The sequence below is a fragment of the Anguilla anguilla genome, chromosome 7, assembly GCF_013347855.1.
Source record: "Anguilla anguilla isolate fAngAng1 chromosome 7, fAngAng1.pri, whole genome shotgun sequence".
Classification (NCBI taxonomy): Eukaryota; Metazoa; Chordata; class Actinopteri; order Anguilliformes; family Anguillidae; genus Anguilla; species Anguilla anguilla.
In genome coordinates, this window is record NC_049207.1 from 248372 (window position 1) to 275668 (window position 27297).

Consider the following 27297-nt stretch of genomic DNA (forward strand, 5'->3'; position numbering starts at 1 on the left):
CAGAATTTCTTTGCATGCATAATTCATTTTTATAGTGGCTCAGCTGTTAAATGGCACAAGATGATATCATTGAAAATGATAAAATACACTATTTACAGCAGCTATGACATATAACCTATAATATACAGACTGAACAAGCTGAGCTCAGAGCTGTGGAAGATTAGCAGAATGAACAAGCCGAGCTCAGAGCAGTGGAAGATTAGCAGACTGAACAAGCCGAGCTCAGAGCTGTGTAAGATTAGCAGAAAGGAATTGCAGCCACTTCAGACTGGAGCACACAACATCCTGAGACCCAGGCTAACTGTGAGCAGCATTAGGCCTGTGGAGAGAGAAACACACTCACATTTGGTGGATCTCATCTAAATCCTTTCTGTTATCCAATGGTACATTACTAAATTTAAGCTAATAACGTTAGACCTAATAATGTCAACGAGTGTTAGGTAGTGTTAAGTCTGTAGAACAAGGGGTAGAGCAGTGAACTGTGCGTTCAAGCGAAAATACTGTTATGCAGTGCTACAGCAGTAAGTGATGTGTTTCAGAGGTATGGTGATACAACACTGTGTTTTACCTTGAGTAGGTGCACCCCCACCATTAATAATAATCAGACAGGGACTCGATCCATCTGAAAAAATGAAAAAATGCTTAATGGAAAATGGCAAAATCACAATTTTATACCAGAGAGGATTTAGGATGTGGGATACTTTACTCTCTGTACTTTACTGTAAATTAGAATATGATTATAATAACTAATGTTGCTCAGAATATGATTATAATCACTAATGTTGCTCAGAATATGATTATAATCACTAATGTTGCTCAGAATATGATTGTGATCATTATTGTATCAGAGGATATGATGGTTATCATCACCTGAGCATGTGTACTGGGAGTAAGTGAATCAGTAATTACATCCTTATTGTGGCCAGCAGATGACAGTGCAGAGCCATGATGTTAGTTTATCGTACACAGGAAACTATGTGATAGTTCAGTCTGGCCAGTGCCTCAGTATGAGCAATATCGCTGTGTCCACTACCTAATAAATTAAGCTTTCCTGAGATTCTGTGTTTCTAACGTGCCCTAAACACTTACTCATCTTGACCGTTTAGGCCTTGAACCCTCTAGAATTAATATTGGCAGTCTGCTGAGCATATAAGTTGACCCGCGGTGGTCAACAGTTCTCTCATGACTGTTAGCCGTTGCTACAAGGGTGGACAGTGCCTTTAAAATTATCAACTAATACTGGTGGCTAGTGCTACTGTAATGAGAGATATATTTCTGATTAAATATGGTGGGAACTGTTTAATCCTTTGTATGCCGTTTCAGGCAAGTGATTTACCTGTAGTGGCTGAGTCTCCTGGGATAAGCTGGGTCACATTGGGAAGGCCAGGTTTACCTAGAAATGAAACAACACTTGCAACATTTATCTTTCAGTTCTGAATTCACATCAAGACTTATATTTCTCCTGTCTCCTGTGTGTGTGTGAGCATGTGTGTGAGCGTGTGTGTGCGTGCATGCGTGTGTGTGCACGTGTGTGTGTGTGTATTCATGCAAAACAAAAAGATGAGATCATCACTTGAGTTTCTTAAGTAGCTGTACAGAACTCCATCAGACTATCTCACCGTTCTCGAAGGTCCCAGTGGCAAAAACCACCTGCATTGCATTGGTGAATTGAGGAAGGATTGTTATGTTTCTGATGAAGAATATACAGCGTAGAACCCCTGCATTCAATGACCCCAACACATCTGCATCTACCTGGGAGAACACACCACAGAGAGACCTCACAATCACACACACACACAGACATTACAATCACATACACACAAACCTCACAATCACACACACACTGCTATGGCTCCCTGCCCTTGTGCACTAGCGGCTGCTTGTGGTGTTGCAACATTGGTTTTGATTGTCTTCCTAATAGGAAATTGGTGTCACCTGGAGGAGGTCTACTTAAAGGGCCCTCTGGCTGATGCTCTCTCTCCATTCAGAGGATAACCTGCAGTCTGGCTACACTGCTCACTCACTCACTCACTCACTCACTCACTCACTCACTCTCTCTCTCTCTCTCTCTCTCTCTCTCTCTCTCTCTCTCTCTCTCTCTCTCTCTCTCTCTCTCTCTCTCTCTCTCTCTCTCCTCTCTCCTCTCTCCTCTCTCCTCTCTCCTCTCTCCTCTCTCCTCTCTCCTCTCTCCTCTCTCCTCTCTCCTCTCTCCTCTCTCCTCTCTCCTCTCTCCTCTCTCCTCTCTCCTCTCTCCTCTCTCCTCTCCTCGGTTTCTTTGATTAAAAATATTTCTGAATTGCAACTATTTTGTGTGATCTCGTTTGTGCTGCGACTGGCCAGGTGCTGGTCGCAACATAATTGGGGGCTCGTCCGGGATCTGCTGATCCGGTATGTATTCTCTCTAGTTTTTTCGCTTGAGCACAGTTTTGAATATGGAAGTTCTCCGCGTTTGCGGGGTGCGGCGATAGGTTGAGCCGACTGAGTGTTATTGGTTTGGTGTGTTTCCCTCAGGTAACTGTAGTCGTCGGGTATGTCCTTCGGGCTTGTCACTTTGTTATTTTGTCTTTCTCATTTTTGGTGTTAATTCTGGGTGGGGGTATGCTCCGGTTCGCTGTGGGTGACTATTCTATTGGTTTTTCATTTGCGTTCACTGGTTTTGCGTTTAAAAGCCGCCTCGAGTCCGGTAAGTACACTGAAGACTAGGTTAGGTTTTTAGTTAGATTTCCGTTGTTACTAGGTAGTTAGGACCTGGGGGAAGCCCTGTCAGCCCACACAGTCAAAGTAACGCCCCGTGACCTCAGTTGTTGTAGCCTAATTAGCGTGATCATTAGTATCACTTGAGATTTTGCTCAGGCGGAGGACGCTAGAACGAGAGAGCTGATGTGTTTGGGTGAGTATGGACATTTGCTACATTTGTTCGTTTGAAGTTTGTTTTTGATTGTGCAATCGGTAGCTGTGTTTTCGCACGTTCATTAGTGACATTTTCATGCTCATGGCCGTTCGTTTGTTCGTGCTTGTGATAGTAGCAAACTTTGCATGTCCACATTTCTACTTGCTTTGCGAACTGTGATGCGTGTGCTTTCAAGCCGTGGTGGCTGTAAACTGTTAGAATTACTTCCGCGTGCTTTTCCGAGAGAGCAAAAATTTACTCGGTAAGTAAATCTGTGCTATTTTCGTAATGCATTCCCGTGTTATGGGATGGTTTTGATGCTACAATTGTCTTAGCAATGTTTGTTTTTGTAGCGCTAGTCACATAACGTTAGTGTAGTAATTTTGTGCATCGCTTGTAACATTTTGTAAGTTTAACAGTTTGACATCGATTGCGGTTGTCCCTGTGCTTGCGTTTTGTGCTGTAGCTGTAAAGCTGTAGATGGTTACTTGTGATTCTGTTGCTATTGTACTGTCAAACATTTTGCTTGTGCTTTGGTACTTTGATTAGGTTAACGGTAATTGGTTTGTCTTTCGTGTAACATATGGTATTGTATTTAGTGTTGGTTGTGCTACAATGTATTACTGCTATTGTGGTGCTGGTGCACTGTTGATCCAATTCCATTGTTTGCCTCTTGATAGTGTTTTCTTAGGTGAGTGGTTCTAATTGTATTTTTGACTGTATTTGTCTGGATTATCTTACGATGTCTACTGTTGACATTCAGATGTTTTTTTTTTTGATGATCCCTCTGAGGACCTGCTAGAGGAGTTTACCAAAGAGCAACTGTTTAAAATTGCAGAACATTATGGAATTGAGATTTCTAGTAGTGATAAACGACTTGGAGCCAACGTTGTTAACTTTGAAGGCAATTTTGACTGACATGAGGGTGCTTGGAGCTGAACAGGAGTCCCCCTTGTGACTCAGTCTGAGGTTACCTTGAAATTGAAGTTACTTAATCATGAATTGGGAATGAAAAGGTTGGAATTAGCAGCTAGAGGCAGATTTGGAGATGAAGAGGTTAGATGTTGAAGGCAAGAAGACTAACTCTTCTGTTGCATTTGAGGTAGGTAGGCATATTCGTATGGTCCCTCCATTTTCAGAAAAGGAAGTAGAGAAGTACTTTTCTCATTTTGAGAGTGGCCACCTTTTTAAATTGGCCCAAGTATGTATGGACTTTGCTGCTGCAATGTGTCCTTACTGGTAAAGCCCATGAGGCATATTCAACATTATCATTTTAAGACAGTGCTGATCATGATTTCATCCGGGCTGCCATTTTGCGTACATGTGAACTGGTACCTGAGGCATACCGGCAGAAGTTCTGACCCTATGTTAAGCAGGATAAACACACTTATGTGGAGTTTGCAAGGGAGAAGGTGCAGTTGTTTGATAGGTGGTGTGAATCTCAGAAGACTAGGGAACAACTCTGTGGGATGATGGTTCTGGAGGAGTTTAAGAATGGTCTGCCTGAGGCCATTACCACTTATCCCAATGAACAAAAAGTAACCAATGTGTCACAAGCTGCCGTGCTTGCTGATGAATTTGTGTTGACCCATAAGATTGTTTGGGGAAAATCATCGTAACGAGGGCAAAGACGGACATCAAGGGGGTTTTTGTTCCTTAAAGCTCACTTCCACTGGTCCTGTGCCATCTGTGCCGCTGGCTGAGAAGTGTAGCCCTGTGGGTAAATACCCTGATGGAGTCAGTTTTTACTGCAAAAAGCCAGGACATAGGATCTCCTATTGCCCTATTCTCAGGAAAAAACAGCAGGGTGCTAAATCTGTCAGCCTGGTAGCTTTGACTTCTTGTGACGTTGCTGAACCTGAAATCCAGGTCTCACCATCTAAATGCTCCAGTAATCAAATGGATTACACACCATTTCTCATGATTGGCTCTTTGTCAATACCTGGCTAGGGTGGAAATGCACCAGTCTGTATTCCCAGACTCAGGCGCTGCTCAGTCCTTATTAGGAGTTTTACCCCTGTCTGAACAGACCTCCGCTGGCACAAGTGTTTTAATCCGAGGGTTTGAGATGGGCTTTGTTGACGTCCCCTTACATCGCGTTCATTTAATTTCTGACCTAGTGACTGGCAGTGTCGTGGTGGGAGTGCGACAGTTCCTCCCCGTGCCTGGTGTTACATTTATTTTGGGGAAAGATCTGGCAGGTGGAAATGTTTGGAGGCAGTGACACTCCACCTGAGGTTGTCTCTGTGCCATTGGTGTGTGAGGGTCCAGAAGAGTTGGAACAGAAATATCCCAATGTTTTCCCTACATGTGCTGTCACTCGTGCTATGGCAAAGCAACGTGATGCTAGTGACTCTTTGCAGGAAGAGTGTTTTGTAGACCTTTGTTTTTTGGGCACCCTGAAATGTCTGACTCAGTCTGCCTCTCTCTCTACTGTCAAGACATCTAAAGACCTTGTTCCAGAGAAGGGTGATACTGTGAAAACCACCATTTGTGACATGCCACTGTCTCAAGCACAATTAATCTCTGCTCAGAAGGCTGATCCAACCCTTGTGTCTCTGTTTGAGTCTGTGTCTCCTGATCAGGAGATTGATGCTGTGCCCCAAGGATATTTCCTTAGGGATGGTGTGTTGCTGAGGAAATGGAGGCCACATGATGTTCCTGATGGGTGGAAGGTAATTTCTCAGATAGTTATTCCATCTAACTACAGAAACAAGGTTTTGAGTGTGGCTCATGATGGTTTGGCCGGACGTTTAGGGATTAATAAAACGCATGATCGCATCCTTCGGCAATTCTTTTGGCCCAGCTTAAAGTGGGATGTGATGAAATTCTGTAAAACGTGTCATGTCAGGTTACCGGGAAACCTAACCAGACTATTCCTCCTTCACCCAATCCCAGTAGTTGGAGAGCCCTTTGAGCATAATTCTGGATTGTGTTGGGCCTCTTCCACGGTCAAAAAGGGGGCCATTAGTACTTATTAACAATCGTGTGCTGCTACTCAGTTCCCAGAGTCTGCCCCTCTGTGGAAGATTACTGCAAAAGCAGTCATCAAAGCATTAATAAAGTTCTTCTCTGTTTTCGGCCTCCCTAGTGTCATTCAAAGCGACCAGGGAACCAACTTCATGTCGTGTTTTTGCCCAAGTCCTTCAACAGCTCCAAATCAATCATAATGTCTCCAGTGCTTATGCTGAGAGCCAGGGGGGGCTTAGAAAGGTTTCACCAAACCCTTAAGACTATGCTTCGCACTTACTGTTTGGAGCTTGGGAAGGATTGGGAGGAGGGCATCCCCTAGTTGGTTTTTCCATCCAGAGAGGTAGTGCAGGAGTCTTTAGGGTTCAGTCCTGCAGAATTAGCGTTTGGTCACACGGTGCGTGGTCCTCTGGCCCTGTTGAGGGACCAGTAGCTTAAGGATACGCCTCAGCATAATTTGTTGGAGTACGTCAGCAAATTTTGCTCTCAATTACACTGAGCCCATGATTGGCAAAGCAGAATCTATAAGTTGCTCAGGGGAAAATGAAACTCTGGTTTGACTGTAAACCCCAGGTCCAGAAGTTCAACCCTGGTGATAAGGTGTTGGTTCTGCTGCCCATTGCTGGTTCTGCTCTGCAGGCACGGTATAGTGGTCCATACGTGGTGGAACGTAGGGTATCCGAACGTGACTGTTATCATCACCCCTGATAGGCGACGGCCTACGCAATTGTCACAACATGGTAAAGCCCTACCATGGGAGAGGGCCTACTGCAAAGCCCGTATCACTCTCCGCTGTGCTCCCACATTTACCTTTGCCTTCCTTCACCTTCCCAGGGCTGACTGTTGCCTCGTCTCCACTCCTGGAGAGGAGTGTTGGGGATGTGACTGTTCATTCCCAGGGTAGGAATGTTGCATTGACCTCACTCTTGGAGAAGAGTGAGGAGGGTGCAACTCCTCCATCTGTGTGTGATAGAGGGTTGCTTACAGAATTTTCTTCTTTTCCTGATCATCTTCCTCACCTGTCAGGTGCTAAAAAGGCTGACATTGTCACCAGTTCAGTCTTACCCTTCTCTTTTTCCTGATGTGCCCTGTCATAAATCTGTCATGGAGCATGGCATTGATGTGGGCTCTGCACTCCCCATTTAAGCAACATGCTTATCGGGTCAACCCCTTGAAGTGTGAGCTCTTGCGAAAGGAGGTTGATTATATGTTGACACGATATTGCTGAACGAGATTGCAAGTCCATGGAGTTCTCCATGTTTGTTGGTCAACAAACCGGATGGATCGTATCGTTTCTGCACCGATTATCGAAGGGTTAATTCTGTCACTACCCCTGATTGTTATCCCCTACCGCGAATGGACGATTGTGTTGATAGGGTGGGATCTGCCACTTTAGTCAGTAAATTCGACCTTCTGAAAGGCTACTGGCAGGTTCCATTGTCCGCTCGTGCTAGAGAGATATCTGCATTTGTTACGCCGGACTCTTTCCTCCAGTACAAGGTAATGCCATTTGGCATGAGAAATGCGCCTGCAACCTTCCAACATCGTAACTACGTTTTGTCTGGTCTTTCCAGCTGTGAGTCATCTCGATGATGTGGTGGTTTTTAGCTCCTCGTGGTCCAAACATTTGGGTCATACGGGAGCTTTTTGACCGTCTGTTTGCCGCTAACCTCACCATTAACCTTGCCAAGTGTGAGTTTGGTAGAGCTACTGTAACCTACTTTGGTAAGGTCATTAGCAGGGGGCAAGTGCATCCCGTAGGAGCAAAGGTTGAGGCCATTTGCCAGTTTCCTGTACCAACCACCCGCCGAGAGGTACAGCGATTCTTGGGTATAGCTGAATATTACAGGAATTTCTGTAAACTTCTGTCGTCGCCCCTTTGACCGATCTCATTAGCCCCAAGGTTGATTTCCTCTAGTCTGACTCCAGCCAGCGTGCATTCAAGAATTCCAAAGCCCTGCTAAGTTAGTGTATTAGCGGCTCCAGAGTTCTCAAAGCCTTTCCGTCTTGCTGTGGATGCAAGTGATTTTGTGGCAGGTGCTGTTCTTCTCCAAGTTGCTTCTAATGGCGTTGAACATCCTGTCTGCTACTTCTCTAAGAAGTTTAGTCCACAGCAGCGTGGATACTCAACCGTGGAGAAGGAGACACTTGCCCTGGTTCTCGCTTTCCAACACTTCAAGGTTTATGTTGGCTCCTCTTTATGCCCTGTTCTATTATACACAGACCATAATCCGTTGGTCTTCTTGAACCGCATGCGTAATTCAAATCAGAGGTTGATGCGCTGGAGCCTTATACTCCAAGCATTCAACCTTGAGATTGTTCATATCCGTGGTAAAGACAACGTTCTAGCTGATGCGTTGTCGAGGGTTTACTTTTTGTGTAATAGTGTATTATATATTTTGCCTGTGATTTGAGACTGTTTTGGTGGCGACAGGTGTCACCATTTGGTGGTGGGGATGTTATGGCTCCCTGCACTAGTGGCTGCTTGTGGTGTTGCAACATTGGTTTTGATTGTCTTCCTAATAGGAAATTGGTGTCACCTGGAGGGGGTCCTGCTTAAGGGGCCCTCTGGCTGATGCTCTCTCTCTCTCCATTCAGAGGACAACCTGCACTCTGGCTACACTGCGCATTCATTTTCTTTTCTTTTTTAGGTTTCTTTAATTTAAAATATTTTTGAATTGCAACTATTTTGTGTGATCTCGTTTGTGCTGCGACTGGCCAGGGGATGGTCATAACACACACACACATTAGATTGATGTGCTGGAATGTATTACCATAGAAACCTGTATGGCAAAAAATAAAAATGTAATTGTTAGCTGTGTATATAGAGCGCCGGGATCTAACATTGAAATATAGTATGGAGGGAATGTTTGCCAAGACCAATCAGAAGGTTATGTTTATTTGTGGGGATTTCAATATAGATTTGTTAAATCCTAATGAGCACAAAATGACTGAAGTTTATTGATGCTGTATATAGTATGAGTTTATATCCAATGATCACTAGACCAAGTAGAATAACATCAGACTGTGCCACTCTAATAGATAATATATTTACAAATGTTATGGAGGACAATACAGTGAGCGGGCTACTAATCAATGACATCAGTGATCATTTACCAGTTTTTGTAGTCTATGACTGTAATTATATGAAGGATAAGGATGCCAGTAATGTTAAATACAAACAAGTGTGAACAGAAGAAGCCATGAATGCATTTAGAAGTGAATTACTAACAGAACTGGAGAATAATATGATATTGACAAAGCATATGAAACTTTTAAATTATTCAAATCACTGTATGACAAATTTTCCAATGAAAAAAAAATACAGCAGAAAACAAAACTATATAGATAGTCCGTGTATCACAAAGGGGCTACAAAATGCCTGTTTAAAAAAAATTAATAAATTAAAAAAAAGTATAGAACCATAGATGCAGAAAATAAATATGAAAAATATAAAAAGTTAACTACTATTATGAGGATATGTAAGAAGGATTATTATAATAAAATATTAGAGGATAACAAAAACCGCATTAAGGGCATATGGAGTGTGTTAAACAGCATTATTTGAAATGTAGCAAGAAACTCAAGTTACCCGCAGTACTTTATTGATAATAAGACCATAAATAATATGAATGTCGTTAATGGGTTTAATAATTTTTTTGTAAGTGTTGTACCAAAATTGGTAGAAGCAATCAATGACCCAAATACAACAGAGGGGGAGGTTGTTGATGATTATGGGGATAGAAATCCAAGCTCAATTTTTTTTAGAGCAGTGGAAGAAATGGAAATTATAGATATTGTTAGTAAGTGTAGGAATAAAATGTCTACTGACTGGAATTAAAATGATATGACAATTGTCAAACGTGTCATTGATGGTATTGTAAAACCACTAACCTACATTTGTAACTTGTCCTTCCAAACGGGTACATTTCCAAGTAAAATGAAAATTGCTAAAGTTATCCCATTATATAAAACGGAGGATAAACATTACTTTGCTAATTACAGGCCTGTCTTTACTTTCACAGTTCTCGAAGTTGGAAAAACTCTTCATTGAGAGGTTAGACAACTTCATTGAGAAGCATGAATTGTTGACTGACAGTCAGCATGGATTTAGAACAAACCGATCAACATCTTTGGCACTAATTGAGTTAATAGAAGAAATAACTAATTGTATAGATAAAAAGAAGTATGCAGTGGGAGTATTTATAGATCTAAAAAAGCATTTGATACCGTTGATCATGACACATTACTCAACAAAATGGAAAGGTATGGTATTAGAGGGGTTGTGCTGAATTGGTTGAAAAGCTATATGGGAAACAGGCAGCAATTTTTAGAGGTGAGTATAAAGAAACATGTATGGACCCATGTGTGGAGTCCCACAAGGGTCAGTATTAGGCCCGGACCTGTTCATTTTGTACATAAATTACATTTGTAGGATATCAAAGATATTTAAATTTATTTTATTTGCGGACGACACTAATATTTTTTGTTCTGGGGTGAATTTGCAGCAGCTTTTGGAGGTGGTTACGACTGAGTAAATTAAACAAATTATCATTAAATTTGAACAAAACCAAGCTTATGCGGTTTAGAAATTGTAAAATAAACACTCACGTACATGTGACGATGGACAATGTTAATATTGAAAGAGTTTATGAAAATTAATTTCTGGGTGCGATATTAGACCACAAAATCTGCTGGATACCTCACATAAAATATGTACGAGCAAAGTTGGCAAGGAGCATTGCCGTTCTGGGGAAAACTAGGCACATATTGGATCATAAAGTGTTATACACACTGTATTGTTCACTTGTATTACTGTATCTGAATTACTGTGTGGGGTAACATGTACAAAAGTACCATACACTCATTATGCATACTACAAAAAAAAGCCATGAGGATGATAAACGATGTAGTATTTTGTGAGCACATTAACATGCTGTTTTTAAAGTCACATGCTTTGTTCATGGATCGAATAGAATTTGAGACTGCACAAATAATGTACAAAGCAAGAAATAATTTACTTCCTGGCAACATAAAAAAATGTTCTCAGACAGAGAGGGGGGTTATAACTTAAGAGGAAAGTTTAATCTAAAAAAACATTGTGTTTGTACTACTCTGAAGAGTTTGTGCATTTCAATTTCTGGGGTGAATTTGTGGAATGGTCTAGATGTTGAACTCAAGCAAAGTATAAATATAAACCAGTTCAAGCAGATGTACAAAAAAATTATTTTTGAGTTGCACAGGGATGTGGAATGAGGAAGGGGTCTTGTTTCTCTCAGGACTGATACTCTCGTTGTTAATGTTGTTTTTCTATGTGATTGTTGGGACATGCTGGATGGGCACCTGCACGATGATTATGTATGTGTAAATTGGATAAATATTAAGGTAATTATTTAAGTTATATTTGATAAAAACTAAGGTAAATATTTAAGTCGTATATGATGGACTTGAAGGTAATTGTGTATATATGATAAACATGAACAAACATGAAAACAAATTCACGATTTAAGTTATAGAAAAGGGGTAGGACCATATAAGTGTATACTTCTTCCTACTCCTTTTCGGACATGTAATATTTATTTTGTTTATGGAGAATTTGCTTTACATGTTTACTGTTCATTTTATCGGCCGTTCTTTTTTTAAATATGTGTTTTTCTTATTTTTTACATGTTCGAAATAAATCTATTCAATTCAGTTACACAAACCTCACAATCACACTCACACAGACATCACAATCTCTCACACACAGACAGTTCCTTTGTGTTGTAAATTAAGTGTTGACAGTTTGCACCAAACAAAGAAACACTTCCCTCCAATTGGCTCGTCAACAGAGAAATCTCAGACTGGTTTAGCAGCAAAGCAGGGACTGTATCCACAGAGCTTAGCTTCACAGCACAATTTAAAATAAGTTTCGATGTGAAACGAGCAAAGTTATTAAACACTAAATACCATATTGCCCCTTTTTCATCGTCGGCAATGAGGTATACCCCAGGGGTTTCATTTTTTAATTATGGAACAAGAGAGCATATATTCTAGTACAGTATTCTAGTTGTATTATTCTAGTATATTATTCTAGATTATTCTAGTTCTTGCTATACTACACTGGCTCCCTGTGCATTTTAAAATGGATTTACTTTTTTAAGCACTCAGTGAATGAATGTGCTGTCCAGAAATACATTGTGAAATTATTCTGTATTAACATTAATAATCTCGTAGTAAACTTACTGGCTGATGTTTGAGCACAGAGGTCATGTTGAACTGGAGTAGAAAAGCAGTAAAAGTTCCATTTGTGTTTTTGGCACAAGCAATTGCATTGCTGCTCTCCTGAGGAAATAAAGAAAGAGGCATTCAATTACAATACCTTATAATGCGCTGTATTACTCTACATTACAATACCTTATAATGCGCTGTATTACTCTACATTACAATACCTTATAATGCACTGTATTACTCTACATTACACTACCTTATAATGCACTGTATTACTCTACATTACAATACCTTATAATGCACTGTATTACTTTACATTACAATACCTTATAATGGACTGTATTACTCTACATTACAATACCTTATAATGCGCTGTATTACTCTACATTACAATACCTTGTAATGCGCTGTATTACTCTACATTACAATACCTTATAATGCACTGTATTACTCTACACTACAATACCTTATAATGGACTGTATTACTCTACATTACAATACCTTATAATGCGCTGTATTACTCTACATTACAATACCTTGTAATGCGCTGTATTACTCTACATTACAATACCTTATAATGCACTGTATTACTCTACACTACAATACCTTATAATGGACTGTATTACTCTACATTACAATACCTTATAATGCACTGTATTACTCTACATTACACTACAATACATTATAATGCGCTGTATTACTGTACATTACACTACAATACCTTATAATGCACTGTATTACTCTGCATTACAATACTTTATAATGCACTGTATTACTCTACATTACACTACAATACCTTATAATGCGCTGTATTACTGTACATTACACTACAATACCTTATAATGCACTGTATTACTCTACATTACAATACCTTATAATGCACTGTATTACTCTACATTACACTACAATACATTATAATGCGCTGTATTACTGTACATTACACTACAATACATTATAATGGACTGTATTACTCTACATTACACTACAATACATTATAACGGACTGTATTACTCTACATTACACTACAATACATTATAATGCGCTGTATTACTGTACATTACACTACAATACATTATAATGGACTGTATTACTCTACATTACACTACCTTATAATGCACTGTATTACTCTACATTACACTACAATACATTTTAATGCGCTGTATTACTGTACATTACACTACAATACATTATAGTGGACTGTATTACTCTACATTACACTACAATACATAATAATGGACTGTATTACTCTACATTACACTACAATACATTATAATGCGCTGTATTACTCTACATTACAATACCTTGTAATGCGCTGTATTACTCTACATTACAATACAATACCTTATAATGCGCTGTATTACTGTACATTACACTACAATACCTTATAATGCACTGTATTACTCTACATTACACTACAATACCTTATAATGCACTGTATTACTCTACATTACACTACAATACATTATAATGCACTGTATTACTCTACATTACACTACCTTATAATGCACTGTATTACTCTACATTACACTACAATACCTTATAATGCACTGTATTACTCTACATTACACTACCTTATAATGCACTGTATTACTCTACATTACACTACAATACCTTATAATGCGCTGTATTACTGTACATTACACTACAATACCTTATAATGCACTGTATTACTCTACATTACACTACAATACCTTATAATGCACTGTATTACTCTACATTACACTACAATACCTTATAATGCACTGTATTACTCTACATTACACTACAATACCTTATAATGCACTGTATTACTCTACATTACACTACAATACATTATAATGCACTGTATTACTCTACATTACACTACAATACCTTATAATGCGCTGTATTACTCTACATTACACTACAATACATTATAATGCACTGTATTACTCTACATTACACTACAATACCTTATAATGCACTGTATTACTCTACATTACACTACAATACATTATAATGCACTGTATTACTCTACATTACACTACAATACCTTATAATGCACTGTAGTGCTCTACATTACACTACAATACCTTATAATGCACTGTATTACTCTACATTACACTACAATACATTATAATGGACTGTATTACTCTACACTACAATACATTATAATGGACTGTATTACTCTACACTACAATACATTATAATGGACTGTATTACTCTACACTACAATACATTATAATGGACTGTATTACTCTGCATTACACTACAATACCTTATAATGCACTGTATTACTCTACATTACACTACCTTATAATGCACTGTATTACTCTACATTACAATACATTATAATGCACGGTATTACTCTACATTACACTACCTTATAATGCACTGTATTACTCTACATTACAATACATTATAATGCACGGTATTACTCTACATTACAATACCTTATAATGCACTGTATTACTGTACATTACACTACCTTATAATGCACTGTATTACTCTACATTACACTACCTTATAATGCACTGTATTACTCTACATTACACTACAATACCTTATAATGCACTGTATTACTCTACATTACACTACAATACCTTATAATGCGCTGTATTACTCTACATTACACTACAATACATTATAATGCACTGTATTACTCTACATTACACTACCTTATAATGCACTGTATTACTCTACATTACACTACAATACCTTATAATGCACTGTATTACTCTACATTACACTACCTTATAATGCACTGTATTACTCTACATTACACTACAATACCTTATAATGCACTGTATTACTCTACATTACACTACAATACATTATAATGCGCTGTATTACTGTACATTACACTACAATACCTTATAATGCACTGTATTACTCTACATTACACTACAATACCTTATAATGCACTGTATTACTGTACATTACACTACAATACCTTATAATGCACTGTATTACTCTACATTACACTACAATACCTTATAATGCACTGTATTACTCTACATTACACTACAATACCTTATAATGCACTGTATTACTCTACATTACAAGACAATACATTATAATGCACTGTATTACTCTACATTACACTACAATACCTTATAATGCGCTGTATTACTCTACATTACACTACAATACATTATAATGCACTGTATTACTCTACATTACACTACAATACATTATAATGCACTGTATTACTCTACATTACACTACAATACCTTATAATGCACTGTAGTACTCTACATTACACTACAATACCTTATAATGCACTGTATTACTCTACATTACACTACAATACATTATAATGGACTGTATTACTCTACACTACAATACATTATAATGGACTGTATTACTCTACACTACAATACATTATAATGGACTGTATTACTCTGCATTACACTACAATACATTATAATGCACTGTATTACTCTACATTACCTTATAATGCACTGTAATACTCTACATTACACTACAATACCTTATAATGCACTGTAGTACTCTACATTACACTACAATACATTATAATGTACTGTATTACTCTACATTACAAAAAAAGAAAGCATGCTTCATTTACTTTAAGAACATGAAGCACACGTATTAGGCCTACTAAAATAAAACAGGAATGAGCGACCATGTGTCCGTTTTTATTTCTTAGTTTTAAGTTTTTTTACAAGTACATTGTGAGGTCTGAATCTGTAAACAGAATATTCAGCTGCCCATGTAAACCCGAATAAGACTGGTTTACTTCTTTGATAACATATGTAAATGGTATAATCAGACCCAATCCAGAATAAGTATAATTATTAGGAATATGGCATGCATGTAAACATGGTAACTGATTCTGAATGTGAAATGCATTTGGCAGGCTAAATGGCAGCTAGCTGGCTAATGGTTACTATCATTACCTCATTGCATACACACCACTACCAATCTGGCCCATAATCTTTGATATATTTGTTGGTGGCAGATTTGAATTCACAGCCATGACCATGTAGTGAACTTCCTGTTTGTCAGGACTGCTGGCATGATGATAGTGAGAGCTAGCAAGTCAGGAGTAGCTCATGACAGTTTATTAAACTGTGGCTAACTTTGCATTGACTGACTTGAGCTAACTGCAATCACTTATCCAAGACATGGATAATTTACATTTTTGGTAAAAATGTATAACTGACTGGTCTTTTGAGCAATTGTATTTGCTTAGTATTTATAAATTAAAATGTAAAATAAAATATATATGGAAAGGCATACTGTGTATTTTTCTATTTTTTTAATTATATCCTACATCTTATATAACCTTCTTAACTCATCTTTATAAAGGGTGTGAACAGTTTTGAATGGCTATGTATGCTTTGGTCATGGGTGAGGGGAGTTCCCACTCATCACTGTAAAGCACTTTGAGCGTTCAGAAAAGTGCCTTATAAATGCAATGATTCATTGTCTTACCATGCACGTGTTGGGTAGGTTACCCACTCTGAGGTGCCCTGACCATGCGGGTGTTGGGTAGTTTACCCACTCTGAGGTGCCCTGACCATGCGAGTGTTGGGTAGTTTACCCAATCTGAGGTGCCCTTACCATGTTGGTGTTGGGTAGTTTACCCACTCTGAGGTGCCCTTACCATGTTGGTGTTGAGTAGTTTACCCACTCTGAGGTGCCCTGACCATGCGGGTGTTGGGTAGTTTACCCACTCTGAGGTGCCCTGACCATGCGAGTGTTGGGTAGTTTACCCAATCTGAGGTGCCCTTACCATGTTGGTGTTGGGTAGTTTACCCACTCTGAGGTGCCCTTACCATGTTGGTGTTGAGTAGTTTACCCACTCTGAGGTGCCCTGACCATGTGAGTGTTGGGTAGTTTACCCACTCTGAGGTGCCCTGACCATGCGAGTGTTGGGTAGTTTACCCACTCTGAGGTGCCCTGACTATGCGGGTGTTGGGCAGTTTACCCTCTCTGATATGCTCTGACCATGCGGGTGTTGGGTAGTTTACCCACTGTGAGGTGTCCTTACCATGCGGGTGTTGGGTTGATTACCCACTGCGAAGTACCCTGCTGTTTCCCCTCTCATTTGCACTCTGTCTTGTACTGTGCGCATGTTGGATTTGGGCCTTGATGCAAACATACAGGTTTTGTCTTTTTCAGGGTCACATTCTAGGGGATTGCTGACACAGTCATATGTGTTCCCACAGAGATCTCTGCTCTACAAAACACACAGTTAAAAACACATCATGCCCTGTACTGAGTGAGGTCTCTCTCTGTCTCTCAAAAACACATACCCTGTACTGAGTGAGGTCTCTCTCTCTATCAGAAACACATGCCATGTACTGAGTGAGGCCTCTCTCTCTTAAAAACACATGACATATACTAGATGAGGTCTCGCTCTCTCAAAAAAACGTGCCCTGTACTGAGTGAGGTCTTTCTCTCTCTCTCTCTCCCTCTCTCTCTCAAAACCACATGCCATGTACTGAGTGAGGTCTCTCTCTCTCAAAAGCACATTCCATGTACTGAGAGAGGTCTCCCTCTTTCTCAAAAACACATGCCCTGTTCTGAGTGAGGTCTCTCTCTCTCTCCAAAACACATCATGCACTGTACTGAGTGAGGTCTCTCTCTCTCTCTCTCTCTCAAAAACACATCATGTACCGAGTGAGGTCTCTCTCTCAAAAGCACATGCCCCTCTAAAAGAACAAAACTTCTGAAGGAGCTCTTGTGTAGCCTCTTAAACACATGCCCGGTACTGAGGGAGGTTTGTTCTTTGTATTCAGACCCGATTCCTAATTCAGAGACATTCACCATCAAAATTCAATCTAATTTATTTATTTTCAGGTATAATGAAACATAGAAATAGAAAAATTATGTGTGTGTGTGTGTTTTATATACTTACAATGCGCGGAGGGGCAGCTGCTGTTGTGGAAGTGGTAGTTGTTGTGGGAGGGGCAGTTGTTGTCGTGGGAAGGACAGTTGTTGTTGTGGGAGGGGCAGCTGCTGTTGTGGAAGTGGTAGTTCTTGTGGGAGGGGCAGTTGTTGTCGTGGGAAGGACAGTTGTTGTTGTGGGAGGGGCAGCTGCTGTTGTGGAAGTGGTAGTTCTTGTGGGAGGGGCAGTTGTTGTCGTGGGAAGGACAGTTGTTGTTGTGGGAGGGGCAGCTGCTGTTGTGGAAGTGGTAGTTCTTGTGGGAGGGGCAGTTGTTGTCGTGGGAAGGACAGTTGTTGTTGTGGGAGGGGCAGTTATTGTTGTGGGAGGGGCTGGTCCAGTGATATTTGCACTTGGAACCGCCTCCCAGAAAACGAAATAATTCTGCACAAAAGTGGCTCTGGAACAGGAGAGATACAGTACTGAGCATGTGCAGCTCTAGAACAGGAGAGATACAGTACTGAGCACATGCAGCTCTAGAACAAGAGAGATACAGTACTGAGCATGTGCAGCTCTAGAACAAGAGAGATACAGTACTGAGCATGTGCAGCTCTAGAACAGGAGAGATACAGTACTGAGCACATGCAGCTCTAGAACAAGAGAGATACAGTACTGAGCATGTGCAGCTCTAGAACAAGAGAGATACAGTACTGAGCACATGCAGCTCTAGAACAAGAGAGATACAGTACTGAGCATGTGCAGCTCTAGAACAGGAGAGATACAGTACTGAGCACGTGCAGCTCTAGAACAGGAGAGATACAGTACTGAGCATGTGCAGCTCTAGAACAGGAGAGATACAGTACTGAGCACATGCAGCTCTGGAACAGGAGAGATACAGTACTAAACATTATTAGCTAAATGTGGAGAGATGCTTACCTGAACACAATGTCTCCCAGTGGCTGAGAGGGAGGGGCAGTCCACGTGACTCTTACCTGGAACAGGAGTTGGTTTCGTAGCTGAGCTACAGCAGAATTCTGCAGAGAGAGAGCCCATCAGTATGATATTTGGGGTATTTCTAATAAGTTAATTCCTTACTCACCCCCACTTCTCCCATGGGACAAAGGACTTCCCCTAGCAGGACTGCTAAGTCACTCTCTGAGGATGCATTTTGAGTTGAATACCCCTAAACACAATTATGAATTTAGAATTATACCCTCAAATTGATTATGCTACAGTTAGCACTATATATAACATTGTGCCTTAACACATAACATTGCATTTTAGGTTTATTTAATGCCTGTTCCTAACAGTTGGGACTCTGATAATTTTATATAGTCCCTGCTTTTTGCCTAAGGTGAATATGATGGAAGGCCCTATGGTTTTGCCTGAGGTGAATGTGATGGAAAGCCCTATGCTTTTGCCTGAGGTGATTGTGATGGAAGGCCCTATGCTTTTGCCTGAGGTGAATGTGATGGAAGGCCCTATGGTTTTGCCTGAGGTGAATGTGATGGAAAGCCCTATGCTTTTGTCTGAGGTGATTGTGATGGAAGGCCCTATGCTTTTGCCTGAGGTGAATGTGATGCAAGGCCCTATGCTTTTGCCTGAGGTGATTGTGATGGAAGGCCCTATGTTTTTGCCTGAAGTGATTGTGATGGAAGGCCCTATGCTTTTGCCTGAGGTGAATGTGATGCAAGGCCCTGTAGATACACGTTATCTTCTCAGCTCTGACGGGCTCATTATACAGTAACAGCCTGCCACATATGCCAGGTGTAACAGCAATGAGTATGATATAGCCTAAAATAAAACTTATGGGTAAAGGTGTGACGGTTACAGGTAAAGCAGGTGAAGTGTGATGATTGCAGGTAAATCAGGTACAGCAGTATCACATGTTGGATATGTAGTTTTTAGACTGTAATCTTTGCTCGCGGTCCAGGTAGTGGCTGTTTGACCATAGGAATCCTCTCTCTCTCGCTCTCTCTCTGTCTCCCTGTTCTCCCCTCCATAAACATAATTTTTAGTAACAATACATTTCTTGATTTTAATCTGGTTTTGAGTTGCACATTTGCATAAAGGTTGATCCAACAGTTTGCTCTGCCTATCAACCAATCCAGCAGTTTAATTGATAATTGATATCTTGGATAATAATGACCAAATTAAATCAAATAAATATATTGTATATGTTGGATGTGTAAGAAAAGTGTTAAAAGCACTGGATTAGCAAGTAAATGATTGCGGCCCAGGTAACTCACCGGTCCTTTGCACGACAGCAGTTCAGTTATTCCAGGGTCAATGGAAGTGAAGGTACCCACACCAGGATCCCCACCCACCCTCTGAGCCACCAGTAGGAATCCTCGAAACATCGTCTCCCCAGAGAGAGTCACTGTGGCAGAGAGTCACTTTTAGTCCTCAACTTTCAAGTCACTTGGCCCTGTGTGTATAAGCATGCAGTACATAGACAGGCCAAACATATGTGTGGATGGCTTTCTCACAGTCAAGATTGATTGAATAGGCGTCTATAGCCGCATTTCCACCGCAGGAACTTTACCCCGGAACTAGGAACCTTTTGAGGAACTCAGTGCGTTTCCACCGCAGGAACTAGGGTCTAAATTTAGTTCCTGGGGCTTTATTTTACCCCCCAAAAAGTTCCTGCTCGGGGGGTAGTACTTTCAGGAACCTTTTGGGTGGAGCTTGCAGCGCTGAACATTTCTGATTGGTCGAGTACTTGCAGCATTTTTTTGTATTTATTTTCCGCCATTAACCGCCATGTTTGAAAATATGCAGCCGCAAACCAATTTATTTTCATAATAACTTCAAATCAAACTTGTATGTTATGCGGCGCAGTAGCCTAGTTTTGGTTATAGCCTGCCAACGTCTTGGAATTATAACGTGTGCTCTTCTGTTCTTTTCTTGCTTTAGTATTCGTTTTATAAAATGCTAAGCATTCGTGCTGGGACAGCATATTACGTAGGCTACCAAAACATTCAAACGGATTAATTCGGTTGCTGAATATTTTCTTCCGGATTTTCTTTGTTAGCCCGTTGTAATTGACTCAAAACGTTCGATACAGTTATGTGAGGTATGCGGTAGTTCTGCGTAATTAACATTGGTGATACAGTAAAAGCAAACTGGAAATCGCCTTCCACACTTTTTGTCAGGGTAAAATAACAGGTTAATTCTAGTAATCGTCCCTTTAGCTTTTTCAGACTGCCGTAATTTTACTCCATTTTACTGCCATTCTTCAATTCCATGAAAAGACCAGGAAGACTATGGACTAATTTATGGTGCATGGTTCGCATCTGGAGGGCACACTTCGCTGCTCGGCTAGCAGTAACTTTGAAGGAAAGCAAACGGTGGCTGTACCACTACTAATTTAAATGTTCACGCAAGTCCGAGTTTTCGTTCTATTCTTGTCATTTTGCGATTAGCCTATATGGAATTGACGATGAGAAAGTAATCAAACAGCAAATTGTTTACAACGTGTGCATGTTTTCTGCTGTTGTTGCCAGTTATATTGGAAATGTGAATGCATTCTGTCGCTTCGGATGTCAATACATGAAAGCGAATGTTCGCATAAAAACATAATGAATGTGTTTGAGAGGATATATAAAACAGTTACAATCTGACTATTGGCCTGTTATATACTATTTGTTGCATAACAACGGTCCAAGTTCAACTACCAACGACATTTTTGCTTGACAACGGTAAAATATGCCCAAACGGCTGCAGAAGAATATTTCAATTCCAGGTGATTAAATCGATAAAAATCAATAAATACAAAAGTAACCATATACAGTCATTGTTGGTAGCCGTTGTATATAAGTGGAATAAACCCGTCCAGGCTGTCCCGGTTATTAGAAAATAATGTAGGCTACTTTGGTGGTAGTATGGGGTTACAGAAGAAACCATAGGACAGCTGGACAGACGACAACGTCGCTTTTTCATACGTCAGTGGGCTAATTTGCCTAATCTTCGCAGGACTTTAGACCGCGGTGGAAACACAGACAACCATGGGCTGAAGGAACCTTTTAGTTCCTTGAAAAGTAGTTCCTGGGACTAAAAGTTCCGGGTAATTTTGGTGGAAACGCGGCTTATATGTCCAATTTGTATTGGTATGTATGTATTTCGCTGCCCAGCCTTTCTGTTGCGTGAATGATTGTATGTTTCTTGGTATAAATGTCTGTTCCTAAATGTGAATGTAACATGCTGCGAGGGAAATGTCCCCATGGGGATAAAGAAGTTCTCTATGTATGTATGAACAATATGTATTTTACATTCAGTATTTATTGTACGTAGCAAATATACAATCACTTGTACATTTACTCAAATTCAGTTCGGAAGCAAGTATAAACATATGTTTTCTGGAGAAATATGCTTCCTGTAGTTGTCACGGGTTGTCGAGGGAATGGACCCAAATGCAGAGTAAAAAAAAACCAAGAACTCCAAAACGAAAATTCACAGATTTTAATGACAAAAACTCAAAAACAGAAAACAGAAAATCCAAAAAGAAGCTAAATGGGCAGGGCAGAATAAGGTGGACAAAAACAGGCACGGGGAAACACGGGCAAACTCTTACACAAGCGAAAACACAAGGAACCCGCACCCGAGTCAGGGAAGAAGAAGACTTAAACAGACTAGACCCTAACAAGACACAGGAAGGCACAATGCACAATCAGACCACAGAGGGAAGGGATAACTAGACACAACTGAAAAACAATAATAGAATAATTGGAACCAATAAAACAATTAAGCAGGGAAAAGGAACAAGACTACCGCCATCTGGCGGCCCAAAAAAGGAAAAAGAAACAAAAAGACACAACCATGAGAGTAGTTACTGACCAGCAGTTTTCTGCATGAATTTCAATGTGTTCCATGAGGCAATTCGAAATATTTGATACTTTGATCTGACACAAAGTTTGCATGACATTGTAAAATGGTAAGATTACAAAACACAGGGCCAAGTGACTTTGAGGAAATGTTGGGTAGCATTGCTTTGGAATACATTTTATTTAATTTCGGTGAGGCAAGATAGCCTATATTGTTTGTAATACCGTAACTTGGCGTCATTTTGATATCAATACTTTTAATGGCAGGCCTGGATTTTGGCAGTCTGAATGAATGAGTTATAGACGGTGTATGTCTTGTATGTGTGAGTAACTTGGCATTTTTGTACGTTGAAAACGTGTTTTTTATGAGATTAATTGTACTGTACGAATACCACAAAATAATGCTTCACACGTTGTTGAAGGAAAACTGATAACCACACCCTAAAAGTCGCACAGGTGATGATGCGTTTCCCTCCAGACAGTGATTACATGGGGAGAAAAGCGGATAATTTAAAATCGAATTATAGCAAACATCCGTTGTATTCTGGCAAGTTAGCGATTTATATGTTGTTATTTGATTATAGGCTACTTTAGCATTTATGACATTATGCATGAAGAATAAAATGTTAAAGTATGTTTTCTGAAAGATAGCCAAAACAGGTTTGACCTCCCTAGCTGTGAAGCAGATATAATGGTCCTATCACGGTCACCTATACGCGATGCAGAAATATGAAGCTGCATTTTTTCACCTCGCAAAAAGAATCGCAGTCAATCGAGGGAAACTTTACATTATAAGGGAATGGGATGTTCTTTCAAAGTACCACGAAAATCTCATGGCAATGCTCAGTGTACTGACTGCTTTTAAGCATGCGTTAATATTCGGCGCCTCCACAGCATTGTGCGAGAATTCATTCTCTACTCTTAAGAAACGTTTTTACGGACCACAGACACACAATGGTCTATAAACGAAAGGCCCTGTTAGTTCAGCTGGCGTTTGAGAGAGACTTAACCCGAAGTGCAAGTGAGCGGAAAGACGCCGTCTTGAGAAAGTTCAGTGTCAGCACGCGCCGCCTTCAACTCTTCTGATGGTAAGCCATACGGTTTCGTTTATGTGCATGTCAGGCTTGGCTCTTTTGACAATTATGCAAAACAGTGATTTCATATGGATCTGTAAGCGCTATTGGAAACTCGTCTGCATTGACCTTGGTGATATGCTCGATTCTTTTTAGGTGGAGATGGTGATAGTGGTGTAGCTGTGCTGTACCCGTACGCAAATGGTTGCAATGTTAATAGTGCGCCTATGGTTGCAATGTTAGTAGCATACAGCAGTATGCATGCATCTATGTTCTATATTCTATAACGAGCACAGTGTAGTCTGTGTGTCTGCGTGAGCTTGCACGCACACGTTTTGAGATCGGAGGCGTGTTGGTGTGTTTTGTCTCTTGTTGGTTGGCTATCCAGAAAATTTGTTTGATTGAGTTTTTAAACGGCGGTTGGTGCCGTCCCGCGGGAAGCCCGATGCCCTTCCGTTAGATTTGTTGTGGTTTGTATGTTTACATCTTCTCATTATCAAGCTAGTCGGCGGGGAGCAGAGGCAATTTAAACCATTAAAATAAAAGCCAGAACTAAAAAAATAAAATACAGGATCTGAACTAATTATGGCAGATACGCAAATAACTAGCTAGCTGATGTGGATTTTGTGAAATAGAGTAGAACAAGTGAAATATAATGCACTTTGGGTATTTTTTTTTGTTTAAAAAAAAAAGGAGAAAAAAAGCATTTGAATGTACATTTTGTGCATACCTTGAATACATCCTCACATATTTCATAGGTTTGATACTTTAGTCCTGATGTTACGCTTGTGCCCTTAAAATGCTGCCTTAATCCATGTCTCTGGTGTGTGTGCCACAAAGTTTTTCGGCTTTATTTAAGAGGAGTGCGAACCTGGGGAAAATTACCTTTTTAAGTGCAAGAGGAAATGAGGGTAAATCATAATAGAAACTACCTGTTACAGTCGAATTTCCTCATGCACTTCTAATGTATTCCTCAGGGTGAGAGTCAGTGTGCTCGTGAGTTACTCAGGGTGAGAGTCAGTGTGCTCGTGAGTTACTCAGGGTGAGAGTCAGTGTGCTCGTGAGTTACTCAGGGTGAGAGTCAGTGTGCTCGTGAGTTACTCAGGGTGAGAGTCAGTGTGCTCGTGAGTTACTCAGGGTGAGAGTCAGTGTGCTCGTGAGTTACTCAGGGTGAGAGTCAGTGTGCTCGTGAGTTACTCAGGGTGAGAGTCAGTGTGCTCGTGAGTTAATGTAGTGCCTGGCAGGTGTTCTCACCTGTAATGGTGTCTCCTGGCTGGTATGCGGTCTGGTTGGCTGTGATACGGAACCGTGAGGGTGTGGTCTGTGCAGGAACACCATGCTGTACTTTCAGATCACCACATGTTGAGGCTGGTATGTCCCTTCCGTTTTCATAAGCCCTCACACTGGCTCTCACGCTCAAGACCACAAACACACCCACGGTCAGACACACTGGGCTCTGCATCTATGGGGGAGGTTGAAGTTATATTAAGAGCATTGTAATAGTTCTCATAGATTAATATTCTGAAAATAAAATGTTTCTTCTGGGATTGTTGTACATGGTGGCCACTAAATGGTCACCTGAATTATTTCTGTCAAATAAGATCCTGTCCAGTTTATGGATGTTATTCAAATCAAATTTAAAAATATGCATTTCATTCTATAATGAAAAAAATTTCAAAGAAGGTCCTCTAATTTAGCTTCCAATTATGAAACAAATGTTACAAGAAAATTTTCACACTATTGCAACACTAGAGAAACACTACAGAGACACTTCTTTAACGTTACTGTAGCACTACAGATTCTTTAACTCTAACACTACAGATTCTTTAACGCTACTGTAGCACTACAGATTCTTTAACTCTAACACTACAGATTCTTTAACTCTACTGTAACACTACAGATTCTTTAACACTACTGTAACACTACAGATTCTTTAACACTACTGTAACACTACAGAGTCTTTAACACTACTCTAACACTACAGAGTCTTTAACGCTACTGTAACACTACAGATTCTTTAACGCTACTGTAACACTACAGATTCTTTAACTCTAACACTACAGATTCTTTAACACTACTGTAACACTACAGATTCTTTAACACTACTGTAACACTACAGATTCTTTAACACTACTGTAACACTACAGAGTCTTTAACGCTACTCTAACACTACAGAGTCTTTAACGCTACTGTAACACTACAGATTCTTTAACTCTAACACTACAGATTCTTTAACACTACTGTAACACTACCGAGTCTTTAACGCTACTGTAACACTACAGATTCTTTAACGCTACTGTAACACTACAGATTCTTTAACTCTAACACTACAGATTCTTTAACGCTACTGTAACACTACAGATTCTTTAATGCTAATGTAACACTACAGATTCTTTAACACTACTGTAACAGTACAGAAACACTACCGTGACATTACAGTTATTCTCATGCTGTAACTTACCTTCATGGTACTGCTGAGCTGTTCCTTCACCTGTGGAAGTGGGGAAATCAAGAGTGAAGTGTGAGCTGGGATATGCCAAACTACGTCTTTACTAGCCTCTTCCAGGATACCACACTCTTTATGTCCTTACCAACCATGTTAAATGCTTGGGGAATGTACTGTTTGTTTTGTTAGTGTATTTCTGTAAAATTAGCTTTTGTCAGGAAATGTCTGATGTCATGTTTTGAAGCTGTCATGCTGGTATGACAGGGTGTTTCCAGTGAAGTCAGCCACTGCAGGTTCAGCTGGCAGGATCACTGTTATGAAAGAGGCTTTCACCTCACGCTGAATTTCTCCTGAATTTAATCTGATGTAATCTGATGCTGGATGCTGATAATGATGAGTGATGTTGATTATTTGTACCATATCTCATGACTGGTTTTGGTGTGGATTAATGATGAACGCTGATGATTCATACTGTATCTCATGACTGTTTTTGATTTGGAATAATATGTTTAATTCTCTCTCCATTCCAAAGGAGCCTCACCCCATTCAGATTGTGTCCAAACCAAATATTATCTGCATTATGAACATGCCCATAGAAAAGAGTTCCTCTTGGGCTGCTGGGTGGCTCGTTCAGTTAAGGCAGCACTCTGCGCGGTATGGATCCAGACTGCACCGGTGCCGGCTGTGGCCGTAGATCCGTAGAGCGATGTGCAGTTGGTGGCTCGGAGTCCTTGGCTCATCGCTATGTAGCGACCCCCGCTGGTCGATTGGGCATTTGTGGGCTGTATGTTAAAGTGGCATGTGAAAGGTCCTGCTATGGCCCCACTCTATGCAAGCTTAGCTGTCATGTGTAGTCCCCTTTCCTAATAATTATCTATTAGTGCTGTGGCTAAACTAGTTGAATCTGGGTGATTTATTATTATTTAGCACTGTTTCTTGGGTGTTGACCTGTTTGCTATTTATACTTGTTCAGGGCTGCCAGCCAGGTTGAGCAGAGCAGGGATTGAGCAGTCCATTCCTGCACTTAGAAACACAGCCTCACAGACACACACAGGCGTGGACTGCCAGACAGA

General features: G+C 40.2%; 1 protein-coding gene across 2 annotated transcripts; it reads right to left on the reverse strand.

Moving 5' to 3' along the window:
• Positions 1-5: 5 nt before the first annotated feature.
• LOC118231074 (ferric-chelate reductase 1-like) lies at positions 6-26457 on the reverse strand. 2 transcript variants are annotated; one of them, XM_035424536.1, is made up of 11 exons: positions 26240-26457; positions 25033-25240; positions 20132-20262; positions 18819-18916; positions 17916-18342; positions 17046-17234; positions 12086-12184; positions 1620-1752; positions 1337-1393; positions 569-622; positions 6-319 (listed from the first exon to the last, which is right to left on the reverse strand). In XM_035424536.1, the coding sequence occupies exons 1-11, from the start codon at positions 26243-26245 to the stop codon at positions 264-266; spliced, it is 1458 nt and encodes a 485-aa protein (XP_035280427.1). In that variant the 5' UTR covers positions 26246-26457; the 3' UTR covers positions 6-263. The 2 variants fall into 2 exon arrangements, with proteins under 2 accessions (XP_035280427.1, XP_035280428.1); XM_035424537.1 differs by lacking the exon at positions 17046-17234 and having other exon boundaries at positions 26240-26454.
• Positions 26458-27297: the final 840 nt, after the last annotated feature.